This window comes from Salmo trutta, chromosome 39 (genome assembly GCF_901001165.1).
Source record: "Salmo trutta chromosome 39, fSalTru1.1, whole genome shotgun sequence".
Classification (NCBI taxonomy): Eukaryota; Metazoa; Chordata; class Actinopteri; order Salmoniformes; family Salmonidae; genus Salmo; species Salmo trutta.
The window spans coordinates 22,364,797-22,382,676 of NC_042995.1; the positions used below are offsets into that span (position 1 = coordinate 22,364,797).

The following is a 17,880-nucleotide window of genomic DNA, read 5'->3' on the forward strand; positions in this document are numbered from 1 at the left end:
TGCCGTGGATATGGCTGGGACAATGCTGGGGGAAAAGGCCAAAAAAACTATACAGACAATGACTTCATCAAACCACTGTTTCACGACGCATCAGTGACATGGCAGGAGATGTTTTGAAACAATTACTGCTTCGCATACAAGCCAGGGAATTCTATGCGTTACAGCTGGACGAGTCAACAGACGTGGCAGGCCTGGCACAGCTCCTGGTATATGTCCGTTACGTTTATGGGGGGGTCAATTAAGGAAGACATCCTCTCCTGGAAACCAGGACAACAGGAGAGGATATTTTTAAAGTACTGGACAGCTTTGTGACATCAAATGGACTTTGGTGGTCAAGATCTGTTGGCATCTGTACTGATGGTGCAAAAGCCATGACAGGGAGACATAGTGGAGCGGTAATGCGCGTGCAAGCAGTTTCTCCCGACGCCACTTGGGTACACTGCAGCATCCACCGAGAGGCTCTTACTGTCAAGGGAATGCCTGACAGCTTGAAAGATGTTTTGAAGACGACAGTGAAAATGGTTAACTTTGTTAAAGCAAGGCCCCTGAACTCTCGTGTATTTTCTGCACTTTGCAATGATATGGGCAGCGGCCATGTAACACTTTTACAGCACACAGAAGTGCGCTGGTTATCAAGGGGCAAAGTATTGACACGTTTTTTTTTAATTGAGAGACAAGCTTAAAGTTTTCTTTACTGACCATAATTTTCACTTGTCTGACTGCTTACACTTGTCTGACTGCTCACACGACTGGCCTATCTGGGTGATGTTTTTTCTCACCTGAATGATCTGCATCTAGGATTATAGGGACTCTCCACAACTATATTCAATGTGCGGGACAAAATTGAGGCTATGATTAAGAAGTTGGGAGTTCTTCTCTGTCTGCGCTAATAAGGACAACACACAGGTCTTTCCATCATTGTATGATTTGTTTGTGTGCAAATGAATTTAAGCTTACGGACAATGTCAAATGTCATATAGCGAAGTTCCTGAGTGAGTTGGGTGTGCAATTCTGCAGGTACTTTCCTGAAACGTTTGACGCAAACAACTAGATTCGTTATCCCTTTCATGCCCTGCCTCCAGTCCACTTACCGATATCTGAACAAGAGAGCCTCATCGAAATTGCAACAAGCGGTTCTGTGAAAATTGTATTTAATCAGAAGCCACTGCCAGATTTCTGGATTAGGCTGCGCTCAGAGTATCCTGCCTTGGCAAATCACGCTGTTAAGACACTGATGCCCTTTGCAACCACGTACCTATGTGAGAGTGGATTCTAGGCCCTCACGAGCATGAAAACTAAATACAGCCACAGTGTGGGGAAATGATTTAAGACTGAGACTCTCTCCTATACAACCCGACGTTGCAGAGTTATATGCATCCTTTCAAGCATACCCTTCTCATTAACCTGGGGGTGAGTTATTCACAATTTTCGATTAACAAATAAGGTTTTAGATGTAAGATGGTTAAATAGAGAGCAAAATTATTTATTATTATTTGTGCCCTGATCCTATAAGAGCTTTTTGTTACTTCCCACGAGCTGGGTTGTGACGACAACTCACTCTCATTCTTGTGTTTAGTACATTTATTGTATAGTGTGTGTGTGGCAGGCTTATAATGATGGTAAAAACAACATTTTGAGAGTGCGCTGACCCTGGTGCTAGAGAGAGTACGCAGCTGGAGGTTGAATGTTTGGGGGTACCGGACTATAAAAAGTTTGGGAACCACTGATAATGTACATGGACTGTTCATAGAAACTTTGTTGGGTAGGGAAGGGCGACCTCTAACTGGGTAGAAAAAGGATGGTTTAGTCTCCCTAGAGCAGTGGTTCCCAAACCTTTTATAGTCCCGTACCCCTTCACATTCAACCTCCTCTAGCGTCCCCTCTAGCACCAGGGTCAGCATGCTCTAAAATGTTGTTTCATCGAGTTGTGTGAGAGTACTTTTGCACATATAACACATGCCCAATATAAGTCAACCCCAAATCAATGTAGTTCTCATCATATTTGGTCCTCTTCGATGGACCAACGTCCCTATCTGTTGTTCGGTGCTTTCCCGGGTAAGGGGGCAGTAGCTCTTCAGCTGCATCAGATTCACAACTGTCAGTGTCCATGCTAGCTTGGCTAACAACAAATGTAGAATTACTGATGCTAATATTGGATGTGCTCGTGGAAGCAGAACAACTTGTGTCGTCGACAGGTGCAGGTTATAGTACTGCTGGTAGTAGCAGTACTTCCAGGAGAGCTGGTATGTGTGTCTATGGATGCGGGCCTTACTTTTTTAACCATTTATCCATTTTCGAGCAAACAGAATGAGCTGCAGTTATGTTTGGCAACATACGGACCGTTAGTGGAATTCCCGCGAGAGAGTAACGGTTAATGTGATTGGATGTTCATTATTTGACTAGGCTACCTGTATTTGACATTGTGTTGTTATTTCGCTGAACACTAGATGGTTTAATTTTATTTTTGGCAGTGAAATGAGGCTTCTCAGGCGAGGGAAAAAAACCTCACCCAAATAAAGCATTTAGTAGTATTATACTCCCTGCCTCATTGTCATCGCTTTTCAAACCCCTAAGAGATAATTATCTTCTTAACCCTGTTATATTATTAGGCCTAGTATCACAAGTTAGCTAGATGCATAGATCCTTGACTTAGTGCTGACATTTTGAAACAGAGCCAGCTAGCAGAAGGGTTCCAATGTGTCATTACATCTGAACGATGTAGCGTCTGAAATGGGCTTATTTAACGGGGTAATCATGTGCCTCAGGTTTGAAAAGCCCCTTTTCATAAATGCGTGCTCCGAGGTGATGGTGAGGATGAATAGATTCTTGCTCCGTGGATGTGGGTGGTGGGTGGTTAAGACAACGGGGCCTCTCTCTATTCCCCCCCTGGGCAAGATAACATCTGACTTGAGCTCTAATGACGGTCTCTCGCTCAGTGTTTCATCATCTGAGACAGGCAGCTTTTTAGCACTGTCATTGTTACATGAGGAATGCTCCGGGGCACTCTCCGGCAGCTCTACTCAGGGAGGGGAGCCAGCCAGAAACGCTCCTCTAGTCGTCTCTTATCTGCAGAGTCAGTGGCGCGACTCCCTCTGAACAGACCGACCCTGCTTGCGTCATCTCATGTGTACCTACTGCATAAGTGTTCTAGCCAGCATCGCTGTGACTTCCAGAGCCGGTGGGCTCTAAGTTAATTAGTACGTGACTGAAAAGGACCCTGTGATTATCATTTAATAACGCTTATTAAAATGTACACCGCTCCTTCAATGCTAATAAGCAGAAGTAAAGCGGTGTAGGAGGAGAGCATATGGACCGCTGTGCCCCACACTTATGAATATAACCCCCTACATTTGATAAGTTCCTAATGTGTCAAATTAAACGCTCTCCCAAAGTGTTTTTTTTTTATGGCTGCTTAACTCCTCCCTCAAATGGCGAGTAAAGATGCTCAAAACTGGCACCAAATGCATTGAATCAATCACGACACGGGCAGCAGAATGTCACAAAGAAAGCATTGTTGTCATGTGCCTTGTTTCTAACCAAGCAACCTAGGATTTTCAGAGTTTTTCCTGACCACAGAAAATAGGCTATAACTAGGTTCTGGGGTTTGGTCCAGGTGGTCACGGCCCTACTCATGCGATAGTGCTTTGACCCCTGACAATCTAATGCCCTTCAGGCCATCCTCACAGTCACAGGGAAGGCATCCAAAGCTCAGCCTCAGCAGCACCGCATCCCCCATCACTCTTCCCCTCCCAGCAGTCGCCATGGAGTCGGTCTGCCCAGAGCGGCGTCAGTGAGAGAGGCTTTGATTGGTTTTCACACCTCTCAGGCTCTTGGCTGCGAGGCGCAGCGATAACATTACTCTTTGGCTGTGGATGGAGTAAAGCGGAGGAGGGATATCAATAGCACTAATATGCGCCAGTGGAGAAACTGAGCGGAAGTACAGTGCAGCACTGGCACAAACTAGCTGTAGAAACTGAAGGGGGCGTAGAGTGCAGCCCTGTGGCACCCCATCTGACTGGCGACTTGACTTCCCCCACACTAAACCAAGACCTCTGTGCCCCTCCACTAGGGAAAATGATGATCATATCCTGAAATATAGGAGTTCTTTGAAGGATGGTGCATGATTGCATTCCTTTTATATCAGGCCTATTGTTTTTAATCCACCGCATCAAAAAATAACTCCGTATTAGTCTCATGATGATAGTTATCTATCAGTGTTTGTTGTTAATTGTAGCCTACTTTGCCCCAGACTTGTCTTAGAGATGATTGTATGATGGGTTTAGTACTTATAATCATATTATATCTAGCTACAGCTAGTTTCTTACATAAATAAGGCATACCTTCACACATATAGCTTTGTTGGGCTCAGCTCAGCTCAACTTCATATCACAAATCACATCCGTGTGAATGCCTGCTCTCAGTTTGATGCTCCCACTGGTGTTTTTTTTATCACAGTGGGGTAAAAAACAGGCACTTTCCATCAGGTTTCTAATTTTGTATCGGGCTGACAACACCCGGCTGACCAGCGTGATTACACGTTATTTGCTCTGTGAACTCCCCGGTGTCCGATAACCCCTCCTTGATTAAAGGTCTGCTATCGTTTGTGACCGGAACAATAAGCTGGATGTTGAAACGGGGGAACCGTAAAGCGTGGTTCAGATTTACAACCACCCTTATAGAATTGATGTAATGTGAAGAAAAATATTTGGTCATCAAAAGTACGGTCCACTTCATCTTCTCTGACATGTTGCCTTGGCTAAAAGCAGAGGCATCGTGTTCCCATTATTTTAGAAGGGGCACGAAGTATGCGAGGATGGAGGGGGGTGGTACTCCTTTCGGGAAGTTGGAGGATTTAGAATTTTTCAAACATCTGAAACAGCTTTTTCCTGCATTCTAGAGCCATAATCATTATGCCTAATTCTCTTTGCCTTGTCCAGTCAGTGGACACCTTCCTCAAAATACCGCTGATAGATATTTGTATAAAAAATTATGAAACAATGTGTGCTTAAATGAAGTTTAGCAATTAAAACAGGACAAATCTGAGGGAGCACGTGCCATACTGCAGTAGTAAACGCAGCTCTAGGTCAGAGCTAGCTAGACAGTGTGTGCATGGAGAGTGGCTGGCTGTATGCTGGTTTGTCAGTGGACTGGTAGGGAGGTTGTCCTATTTCAGCATGAACCCGTGACTGGGGAGCTGGCGCTCAGCTAATTAGGTCACTGCTCACCCCTTACTGCCTGGTGGTGTGGAGGTGAGGCATTTCAACAGCAGAAGATAGATACCGGATGCTTCAGATTTTTACATCCAGTAAAATATCTGGTGCCTTGTTCTGTCTATGGCGTCATTATCTTGCTAAAACACGTTGAAGCCAAAGCTACACATTGTAAGGTTTTAAAGATCCTTTATTGAAGCAGCTAGCGAGCTCAAACCTCTGAGCTAGCTACGCGCAGCCCCGCCGGGTTGCTGAGGCCGATACACACGACTCCCCGTATGTTTTGATATTAGGATCCCCATTAGCCGCTGCAAAGCATCAGCTGTGAATATCAATGTTGCCCCTCAGTATTCAATGTATTGAAGTCAGTCTGCATATGCCTAACCTCTGACCTGTCTTTAGGGTTTATTCATAATCTAGGTCTTTAACAAGGTCTTTCTTGAAAAATGACGCCGTAGAGAGAACACGGTGTTTCAGCGAGCTCACGCGGTATTCGTAAATTTATATCCTTACATTAATCTCCTAGCTTGAAAAAGTGGTAGAATTGGCTAAATGAGTCTTGGCGACTATTTCTCAAAAATCTCCGACAACATGCCCAACTAAGAAGTCGACCAAAACCGTCATCCCTGTAGAGGTGCAGGAGGAGCTAGCTAACGTTAGCGAATCTAACAACATTGCGGATCCAGGCACAATGGACCTGGTGATTCAAAGGATGACAGATAACATTACTAAAGTGATCGATATTAAGACAAGAACGGTCCTGGAAGCAATAGCAGGCCATTCAGCTGAACTACAGAGGGTTGTCAAACGTGTCGATGAGGCGGAAGGAAGAATTGCTACTGTGGAAACTTCAACTACATCCATGGACACTAAGATAAAAGCACTTGAGAAGCAGGTGCGCGAAATGGCGGAGCACATTGACGACTTGGATAATCGAGGACGCAGATGCAATATCCGTGTTGTGGGACTCCCGGAAAATTCTGAAGGGACACGTTCAGTAAAATTTTTTGAGGAATGGATCCCTGGCTACCTACAAATGGACACTAAGGCTGGTCGTGTGAAGCTAGACAGAGCACATCGCTCTCAAGCACCGATACCCGGTCCCAATCAGAGCCCACGACCAGTGGTTATAAAGTTCCACAACTTTACCGACAAGCAGCGCGTCATGGATGCGGCTAGAAACATCGGTTCTGACGGTAGTCAACGTAAAGTTCCAAAGGTCTCATTCTTCAATGATTATTCCACAGCGGTTGTACGAAGGCGCAAAGCGTTTGATGAGGTGAAGGCTCGACTCAAGAGAATGAAGATCGACTACGCACTGCTGTACCCGGCCACATTGAAGATTATGGTCAACGGATCGCCTAAAAAACTCTACACATCTGAAGAGGCTGCTGCGTTTATTGACTCTCTCGGGTAAATAACCTTAAGCTGCACCTCCGCAGCATAGGATAACGTCTTATTTTATTTTTAATCTGATCATGAAACAGTGGTGTAAGTTCTCATGTGCTCCTGTTCAGTAATATTCGTATCGGTATTATTTTTCTTGCTAAAGTAACTGCCGCCGTAGCTCAGACTGAGATATGTGTGAACCTATATTGGTGCCCAGGCTTGGTTTTAGGTGGAAGAGCCTCAATCTTCTTCTATTGATTTTAATTTCCACATATATAAAGGATGAGGCTATTGAGTGGCAATGCGGACTTAAGAGTCTACATTGGAAAGTTGAAATCCCCTGCATGTTAGCTAGTGGGAAAACCCCCTTTTGGATTTTTACATGTTTATATTTTGGGTTTTGTATAGTTCAAGTTCAGGGTTCATATCGTTTGTTTACGCTCAGTGAGATAGAGGAGAGTTCAACACATGGAAAAAGGTACCACCCCATTTTTACAGTAAGATTCAGTCTGGATATTGAATGGTCAAAGCGCAATGGCAGGTAACAGACTACGTGTATGTACATGGAACATTAGAGGGAGCCATAACCCCATTAAAAGGAAGAAGATACTATCCTTTTTGAAAAAAGAAAATATTGATATTGCCCTGTTACAAGAAACCCATTTGAATGATAAGGAGCATCTGAAATTACAACAAGGGGGGTTTGGTCAAGTGTATTTTTCATCATTTACATCCAGAAGTAGAGGTGTAGCAATTCTTGTGAAAAAGAACCTGCCACTTAAGGTCTTGAAGTGTGTGAAAGATAAATTGGGTCGCTTTGTTATAATTAATGGTACTTTACAAGGGCAGAGCATTTCCATAATGAATATTTACTTCCCCCCTGCCCACCCCCCTGACTTCCTCACTAAGGTATTTCTAGACTTTTCAGAATTAAACTCAGACACTGCAGTGGTCGGAGGGGATTTTAATTGTTTGTTGAACCCCCTTATTGATAAGCTTCCCAGTGGTATAGCCTCGCTCTCTCCTCAAGCTAAGTCACTTACAGCCATTTGTGATGATCTGGGGTATGCTGATGTTTGGAGAGCTTTTCATCCCTCCAACAGAGAGTTCACTTTTTTCTCTGCACCTCATGGATGTCAGACTAGAATATATTACTTTTTTATGCCCAGGACGTCGCTGCAGTCTGTTTTATCCGCTAGGATAGGAAGCATAGTCATATCTGATCATGCGGAGGTGATCCTGGACATAAAACTCAACGGGGCATTCAATCAGTCAAGACATTGGAGGTTGAATACAACCATTCTTAAAGACCATACATTCACATCATATTTTATTACAGAGTTTAAAGCATTTTTCTCTATTAACTCTCAATCAACAGATAACCCCTCACTCCTTTGGGAAACCTGTAAGGCGTACGCCAGGGGTCTGATTATGTCATACGCAGCCACTAAGAGGCGGAAAAAGCGTGAAAAGCAAAAAACACTAGAGGGTGAATTGGGAACTAAAGAGAAGGACTACATTAAAACTCCCACTCCTGCCCTATTAAAGGAAATAGCAGTCATTAGATCAACGCTGGACTCCCTCCTAACACAGGACGCTGAAAAGAAAATGAGATTTGTCAAGCAAAAGCTATATGAACATGGCGATAAGCCAGGAAAGTACTTGGCGTACCTAGCTAAAAAGAGAGCTGACTCACAGTCAATTGCGGCTATTACTGATTCTGATGGCAATCATTTATATGAAAATAAATTGATAAATGACTCATTTAAGCCATTTTATGCAAATCTTTACGCCTCAGAACTGCCAAATGACGCACCCAAGTTAATGGAGAACTTCTTTTCTAAGATTGAGCTCCCTACTATCTCCGAAGAACAGAAGTCTCTCCTTAATGCCCCTATTACTGAGGAAGAGATAATGTCCGCAATTAAGAATCTGCAAAATGGTAAGGCCCCAGGACCGGACGGGTTTTGTAGTGAGTTCTATAAAGAGTTCCATGGCCTGATCCTTGAGCCATTGCGTGATATGTTTAACCACTCATTTTCAAATGACCAGCTCCCCCAAACGCTGCGAGAAGCCAACATATCACTTATTCTCAAAAAGGGAAAATGTCCGGAGTCTTGTTCCTCGTACAGACCAATTTCCCTTCTGAATGTGGATAGAAAATTGCTTTCTAAAATTCTAGCCACAAGATTAGAGGACTCACTGCCACTGATTGTGAAAGGAGACCAAACTGGCTTCATTAAGGGACGTAGGTCATGTAACAATGTCAGACGGCTCCTTAATGTAATTGAAGTCTACCAACAAAGTGCTATGGATGGTCTTGTGCTCTCCCTAGATGCTGAGAAAGCATTTGATCGTGTGGAGTGGTCTTACCTATTCTTTGCTCTAAATAAATTTGGTCTGGGGGACAACTTTATAAAATGGGTGAAAGTTTTATATGATGATCCTCAGGCTGCTGTCCTTACTAATGGACTACGGTCAAATAGCTTCTCTATACACAGAGGTACCAGACATGGCTGTCCTCTGTCCCCCCTCCTATTTGCACTTGTTATGGAACCACTGGCCGAGGCCATCAGGGTAACGCCTGCTATACAGGGGCTGCTCATTGGTGATGTTCACCATAAAATAAGCTTGTATGCTGATGATGTCCTGATATTTATTTCTAATCCCGAGACTTCAATCACATCTCTGATTAACACTATTGAGTTATTCAGCGAATTCTCAGGCTACAAGATTAACCTAACTAAATCAGAGGCTATGCCACTTGGTAACCTTCACTCTGTACCTAACACTTCTCCCCCCTTCCCTTTTAAATGGTCTCCCTCAGGTTTTACGTATCTGGGTATATTTGTAACTCCTAAATTCCAACAAATGTACAAAGCCAATTTTGTTCCCTTGTTCGACACAATAAGACAGGATCTGGAGCGCTGGAACTCGCTTCCGATTTCATGGTTGGGTAGAATATCCCTCTTGAAAATGAACATTTTACCTAGGCTACTTTACCCAATCCAAATGATCCCTGTATTACTCTCCAATAAGGTAAAAAAGGATGTAAATGGATGGCTAAGTTCCTTTATATGGAGTAAACGCAAGCCAAGACTTAAGATGGCAATATTGCCGCTGCCAAATTCTATAGGTGGCTTGGATCTACCCAATATCAGGCTCTATCAGTGGTGTGCCCACCTATGTTATATCTCAGACTGGATCACAAACGATGACTCCTCTATTTGGTTAGACATTGAGACTTCTCTTTCAAAATACCCTTTACAGGACCTTTTGTTTCTCACAAGTTTCAAGTCTGTAAAAGATCGCTGTAACAACCCCATTACACTTAACACACTCAAAGTATGGAGGTCAGTTCAACGTTTCCTGGGAAGGTCCAAACTAACCTCTGCTCTTACCCCAATTCTTAACAACCCAGATTTTGTCCCAGGATTGCTGGATGCTGGCTTTAACGTTTGGCTTAATAAGGGCATACGCAGACTAAATTACTTATTTGCGGATAAGATTTTATTGTCATTTGAGCAGATGGTCGAGAAATATCAACTCCCAAAGCAGGACTTTTTCCGTTTCCTACAAGTAAGACACTATATTCTGAAGAGCACCACCTTAATTGGTAACCCTGATATGTCTGTCATTGAAAGAATGCTTTTTTCCCCACAAAGGAAAATGTCTAAGTCTGTTTTATGATGCTTTAAGGTCCTTTTCCGCTGTCGACACACAGAGAGTGAAACAAGTGTGGGAGAAAGAACTGTCTGTTACCATTGACGAAGAGATGTGGGAGGACATTTGGAAATATGCAAAAACAATATCTATATGTAATCGTACTAGAGCAATTCAATTAAGAATAATACACAGATTGCATATATCCCCAAATCGCAGACATGCATTTAGCCCCGCTTCCTCCTCTCCTCAGTGTCTCAAATGTAAAACTGATACAGGCACCCTAACACATTGTTTATGGTCATGTCCCAAAATACAAAGATATTGGTCTGGTGTTCTGCAAGAGATTGAAAAGATCCTAGGGGTCGATCTAGAATTGGACCCAGTTTCTCTACTGTTAGGTCTCCCTAGTAGGCATGTAACTTCTGTGGGTAAGAGGAGGCTTTACAACATCCTCACCTTCGCAGCGAGAAAAAACATACTTTTACAGTGGATTAGTGATAAGGTTCCCTCTATTAAAGATTGGCATAAGATACTATTTGAATGGGTCCCGCTGGAATATCTGACATGTACATTGCACTCTAAGACAGATCAGTTCTACAAAGTATGGGAACCTTACCTAAATTACCTAGAACCTGAAGTATCAGCTATTATGCTGCAAGGATTCTCTTAGAATGGTGATCTATGTATTCCAGAATTACACTGTACGGTCCGTGTGAGGAACTCAACTTCTTGGTTTAAACTGAGCATTTTATTTTATTTATTTAATATGTCTTTATTGTTATTTTTTTTTTCTGTTTATGTTTGTTTAAAATGTATGTATTGAGGGATGCAATGAGGGGGATGGGGTGAGAGAAGCGGGGAGAGGGAAACGGTGGGTGTGTGTGTACGTGCGTGCATACATACGGATATGTGTAAGCGAGTGCTGTTTTTTTTGCCTTGTCTTTGTTGTTGTATCTCTTAATATGGGTGAAAATTGTGAAACTCCAATAAAAAATACTGTTACAAAAACAAGGTCTTTCTTTTAACTTGTGTTAATGTATTTTTTATTGTATTTTTCAGGGCCGATGCACGCGAGAGAACTGCAAATACCTCCACCCCCCGGCCCACCTCAAGACTCAGTTGGAGATCAACGGCCGCAACAACCTCATACAACAGAAGACGGCAGCAGCCATGTTGGCTCAACAGATGCCTTTCATGTTCCCTGGCACGACCATGCAGCCTACCATGGTGAGTAATGGACTACTTGATTATTTCTCTCTCTCTCTCTCTCTCACCTCTTTAACATTTCTATCCCTCTGTCTCCCCTCTTCCCCACCACCTCACCCCCTATTCCTCGGTAGCAGTCGTTTCCTATTAGCCAGGGCCTGGGCTCCAGCCCGGGTCTGAGCTATGCTCCCTACCTGACCCACATGACCCACAGCATGGGCATGATGCCCACCGAGATGCTCCAGCCCAGCACCCAGAGTATCATCGTTCCCGGCAGCCCTCCCTGCTCCATGCAGAGCTCCTCCTCTAACCAGAAGCTGCTACGCACGGACAAGCTGGAGGTACACCACCACTAACCAATAGCAATACCAGAAGTCCTAGTATATTAGTAGTTAGGAGACATCACCAACTAACCAATTACAATACCAGGAGTTAGGAGAGCCGGCCTCTGGGCAGTCACGATACAAGGAATCAAGAGAGTTTGCCCTACGAGGTGTTGGGAAAGCCTCTCCATAATTATTATCTCACGACATCGTCCTAACCCACCTAGGTTGAGGTAGAAGTTACCCCTTTTAACACAGATCTTATTTTACCTAGTCCTAACCTCACCCATCAGAGAGATAAAATTTATATTTTACATACTCCCTTTCCACACACCTTGACTTTTAAAGAATAGATGACTTTAAGAACTTGAGCGCTGGCCAAGAATTCTAGACCTCACCGTTGTTTAAATCTACTTAAGATAGATGAGGTTATTTCAATGGGGGTTTTGTTTATACAACAACAAAGCACCCAGGCCACTGTGTCGTAATGAAAACAAAGAATAGCCTTGGAAGGATGGCATGCACAGACAGACCTCGGAGTGTAGGTGTATTGTGTGTTTATCTCAAAGTACCGTCACTTAGCAACAGAGCCATGTGGTTGCTAATGAGAGGCCGTGTTCCACTGAGGAATGGGGACACTCCCCACGCTAAGTGAGACTGTTTACCGCCTTCTGCGCGTGTTTGTAGAGGGGCTGTGTGTGTTCTCTCTCTGCTTTGTGTGTCTTTGCGTGTGTGTGTTTGAGGGTGTGTGTGTGGATTTGAGTGTGTGTTGTGCGTGAGTGTTCTCCCCACACTTAGTGAGTGTGCGGTGTTGTTTTACATCCCAGGCTGTGAGTGAAGCCCCCTGTGATTGACTACGCCCAGGCTCTGAATAGATAAACACATCAATCTGTTCATTATTCAGTCCATAGTTATAAACCCAATGATAAGTTGTTGTTATGTTATTGGTATGTGTATTATATTGTATGATATATTAAGCCAATATTTGTGTGTGTCTGTCTGTGTGTGTCTGTTTGTCCGTGTGCACCCCACCCTCCTTCCCAGGTGTGCCGGGAGTTCCAGCGGGGCAACTGCGCGCGTGGCGAGACGGACTGCCGCTTCGCTCACCCCAGCGACAGCCCTATGATTGACACCAGCGACAACACGGTGACCGTGTGCATGGACTACATCAAGTCACGCTGCTCCCGGGAGAAGTGCAAGTACTTCCACCCGCCGGCCCACCTGCAGGCCAAGATCAAGGCTGCGCAGCACCAGGCCAACCAGACAGCCGTGGCCGCACAAGCTGCCGCCATGGTGAGAACCTCCGCCCCCCTCACAGCCTGTAGTGTAGAGTAGTGAGCACCTCACAGCACACACACTAGAGTAGGGTGGCAGAAATCTGCTAACTTTTCCAAATTCCCTGGTTTTCCGAAATCCTGGTTGAAATATTCCTGAAATCAGGAGGGAATCCTTGAACGGTAATTTCTGGAAAACCTGGGACTTTTGGGAAAATTACAAAACTTTTGTAGCCCCAGCAATGTCAGACAGCACACCTGACAAAGGGCCAGATCAAAAAATATCTCTTCTAATGTTTACAATATGTAATCAACTATAGACGATTAGTTTGGTAAAGTACACAAACTTAAATCTTAAAAATTCTACTTTACACATCTACAAAAGAACACAAGTACATAAAATGTGGAGCACTGCTTTATTTTTCCATACAGTTGATATACCATCTTCCTAGAATACTATTATGGACGCTTCTATACAATTCACGGAAATGTGACCACTCAACCCACCCTCAGGTCATCGTATAGGCTCTATAGTTATCAGGCTTTAGAGAAGGTAAAGTGAATGTATAACACGACCACAACAGTCTATGACCGGGGCCCATCCCAAATGGATTCTATTCCCTATATAGTGCACTAATTTTGACCAGGGCCCATCCCAAATGGTTTCTATTCCCTATATAGTGCACTACTTTTGACCAGAGCCCTCTGTTCAAAAGTAGTGCACTATATAGGGATTAGAGTGCCATTTGGGACGCAGTCTATTATTAGCTTCAGGCTAGGAGCTTTTTTTTTCACCCTTGATCATACATACAAAGACAATGCCCGCCCTCCTCTCAATGATAAGTGTAGATCTCTGCAGATTAGTACAAATTGAATCAAGAGAGATGGATGAGAATGCGAGGCCATTGGTCCACTCCCTCAGGCAGGCAGAGAGAGAGCAGGTTTTGGCAATAGGACTTTCACGAGGCTGTGACCCTCCCTCCCCTCTCACTATACTTCGTGTCCACATTGGCCCGAGTCAGTCGCTGTTGAATGGGTGAACTTGGCTCTGTCTTGCCCGCTGTCACTCACACTTTGCTGTCACTGCTCTCACGCTGCTGTCTGATTCCATGGCATCGTCCAGCATGCTTTTCGTCTCATCAGCTTGCTCGTCCATCGCTGCTTGCTCTAAAAACCCAACCGCACCTCCACTGATACTAGGTGAAAAGATGACTCGAGCACAGTTATGGTTTAAAAGAAAAAGGACATAAACAATAGGAAAACACACGTCATCCAGTGCTGAAGCCATGATTATGAGTTTGACAACTCGCGCTCTGTTTCTTTAAGCTGGTGTGACGTGAGATAAAATATTGGGGCGACAGGGCTTATGGTTTACCGGAGGACAGAGAGCTTTTTAGTCAGCTCTATGGGAGCATTTCCCCACTGCAATTCTCTCAATAAATGTATCATGTACTATAAAGCCATTACAATGTTTTGACACAAGGTACAGTAAGTTAGATACTGTTTTAGTTTTTTATAAAGGAGAACTTATGTATATTTATCATTTTTATGACAGGATAGGAGCAAAAACCGAATCCCTGCCGAAAGGGGAAGCATATGGTTCCGGAAGCGAGAGGATTAACCTCTCGACCAGACTCTTGTCCTAAGTTAGATACAGTTACGGGCACTGAAAAGTTGTACCATAGTACAGTTTGTTGTGACAAACTATCAAAAGGAGTTAGAGTGCCATGTTGCTCATGCATCGTGTAACTTTTTAGTGCCCGGAGCTGTACCAACAATACATGTATCATGAGCTTACATTCCCCAAAGATTTGGTCATCTGGAAATATGCCCCATCAGAACCAAGTTTATAGTACATAAGATTATAAACAACAGGTGGAGGTGGTTGAGTTTTACGCTATGCAGTTACACTGAGACTATCATTTGATTTCATTTTTCTCCATTTTGTCTTCATAGCCTGTCGTGTCGCAAGTTGAATGCTGTCATCTTTGCTTGCCCCCCTCCCTTAATTAAAACAGAATATTTCTACCCCCTCCTCCGTTTGCTTCCATTAACTATAACATTTCAGTCTGAATCTAACACCGAATCTGAGGTGTATTCATTTGGGATGATGGTAACTCTTTTTAAAATACCTAATACCTTTATAAAAGGTACCTTAATGTAAAGTGTTACCGAAAAATCTTAGTATTATCCTACACGTAAAGGAAAGGCTTGTGCATGGTCTAGTAATCATAAGTGCCTTGGTTGTCCCATCGATGTTTGCTGTTTCCTTTGTGCAATGTCATCGATTTGGTTTCATTCAGAAGGCTTGCAAACAAACAAACGTCATTTTTTAAATCTTCTTTAAATGTTATTGCATTGAGCTAATATCCATTTTATTTTTTTTGAACTGTAGAATCCAAGAGGAATGTAGAATAAACAGAGCTCCACATTCTGTGATGACTTTCCTAATAACAGATATTGTTACAATTCACATTTTGACTTTCACCTCTCCAAAGTTGCCCATTAACCACACACTAACAAGTTACACATTTGGGTTCACTCATGTATTAGTGCAGTTATGGAAAGAAAAATAATAGTTTTGCTTTTACCACCTAAATCAGAATTTTTCTACCCCATGACTGAAATGGATGTGACTGACCAGCTTCCAAAACATTGTCCTTTCTACCATTGTCTGCCATAGGGCATCTTCTATCAAACCATTGGTCATAATGGCCTCCATAAAATGTTCATTGGTTCCAAATTGCACTGCTTTTATTGTAAAAGCTAATAATTCCAATCAACAAGACATATGGTCCTTTATTGTCCAATCAACAATACTTTTGATTCTCCATTGTCCATTGAGCAGAAACTCTCACTTGCTGAGAACATCTAGTCCCTAGTAGCCCATTCCCTTAGCCCCTTATCTTGTTTTTGTTTTCCCAGATCTAAAAGGACTGGATAGGTTTAAGCGACGGTGAGGGTTCCATCCTAGCCCTCTAATATGTTTGCTTTCACCTATCCAGTCCTTTCAGCTCTATGAACACAATAGTAAGGGCTAGAGCAAAGACTAGGGTTTTTCGGTGAAAAATGTATGTTGCGCTCACATCTTATTCTGTCATGGTGGCCAGTCACACCAAAGCACCGAAAACAGAGCCAACAATATTCCATACAGCAGATAGTGTACAAGTGTGTTTACAGAAGAGGCTGAATCCTACCTTTTTAGATCTGCGAACATAACTCAAACTTTCACGTAAATCACGATGTCAAAGGGAGATTTATGAAAAATGTTGACTTATGCGCACAGATCTCAAGTTAGGATTTGGCCCAACTGAATGTCGATTGTGTTTATATCAATAATACCCCCAAGATATTTTGATACATAGATTGATTAGATAGCTGATTTACTTGTAAAGAAGTAGCTAGCTTTACAGAACTAATAACTGCTATCCAAATAGTTTGTTTACTTCATAAGTACATTTGAAAATCTTTGTATTTCTTAAACTTTTTAACCAAAGGTATAGTAGATGCTTTTTTTGCTTTCGTACTAATTCAGAACTTTAGCGATATGTTTCTTTAAACAAACAAACTATTTTTTGTTTATGTGCATGCCTATTGTTTTGTACGTGGTATACTGCATTCAGATTATTTTGTTTTGTTTTTCCTTCTCACCTATCCACAATGCAATGCTGTCCCCCATGACGCACCTCTGCTTGCTGTTACCTGTATGTTAATACGCTTGACTCCCATTGGCCCACTGCCATCATGTGCTCGCTGCCTGCTATTTAAAGACTCAGTCGACTGCCAAAGCAATGAAGCGACCCCTCGAGGCAACTGTAGAACTGGTACTTTGACCTTTCACCTTTTGCTTTGCATGTAGCTTCTTTAATGTACTGTAGCGACTCACAATAATTTTAATTTGGCTTTTTGCTGTTTTAAATGCCCAAGTATTTGTATTATGCAATTAATATCCACTAATATGATTCTTGTAGTTATTCTTTTAGTATGCTTTACATTTGATTGATCGTATAACAACAATGAGAATGTTAATTCCCAAGTATCAATTAGTTTGTTACTGTACTGTAAATCATTGTTTTATAATTGCCTTGCTAGATATCGTGTGTAGTTCCTTCATTGTCCCCATGTGGTTATTTAAACCTAAGTTGCCATTGTGACGTCTCTGTCGTAACTTTGTGCTGTTTTGTAGCTAGTAGCCTCAAAAGACCACGAGCAGCAGTGTGATTTCTCGTGTTATAGTATAGAGAATAGTCATGTGAATGTAGTCATTTTAGAGGCCTCCGCCTCATTGTATCTAACGTCTCCTCGTCCCTCCCGTACAGGCGTTCCCCCACGGCTGCCTGCAGCCGCTACCAAAGAGACCAGCACTTGAGAAGAGCAACGGGGCCAGCTCGCTCTTTCACCCCAGTATGTTGCACTACCAGCAGGCCTTGGCCAACGCACAGCTGCAGCAGCAGACGGCTTTCTGTGGCTTTCCCACAGGTAGGGGGTACACCGGCCCGCAACACATGTTCATACACACGCACACACACACATAGTATGTAGGCACACACACACACCTATACACATTTATGTACACACACGTTTGTACACACTCTTGTACACAGATACACACCCATGTAGCATGTAGACACACACTGGATAGAGCTTCCCCAACTTTCCGTTTCCCCATAAAAGCATCAAAGGGCAAAATTCAAGTATATAACCCTTAAAAGGTTTCACCAGGTGAGCTTGTGAGGAAATTAGATATTCCCCATATTTTCTCCAAAAGTTTGAGGCCAGTCCCTCTTTAAACCAACAGAGTGATCAAGCGCT

At 43.1% G+C, this 17,880-nt stretch overlaps 1 protein-coding gene across 11 annotated transcripts in view; it reads left to right on the plus strand.

Moving 5' to 3' along the window:
* LOC115179675 (muscleblind-like protein 2a) overlaps positions 1-17,880 on the plus strand; it is a 78,823-nt gene that overhangs the window by 46,002 nt on the left and 14,941 nt on the right. For 5 of the 11 annotated variants that reach the window (XM_029741338.1, XM_029741343.1, XM_029741344.1 and 2 more), the window contains 5 exons: positions 11,325-11,492; positions 11,606-11,812; positions 12,839-13,087; positions 16,839-16,892; positions 17,388-17,547. In XM_029741338.1, coding sequence (XP_029597198.1) covers positions 11,325-11,492; positions 11,606-11,812; positions 12,839-13,087; positions 16,839-16,892; positions 17,388-17,547 — 838 coding nt within the window. The remainder of the gene's footprint in view (positions 1-11,324; positions 11,493-11,605; positions 11,813-12,838; positions 13,088-16,838; positions 16,893-17,387; positions 17,548-17,880) is intronic. The other 6 variants (XM_029741342.1, XM_029741345.1, XM_029741346.1 and 3 more) reach the window with 3 other exon arrangements.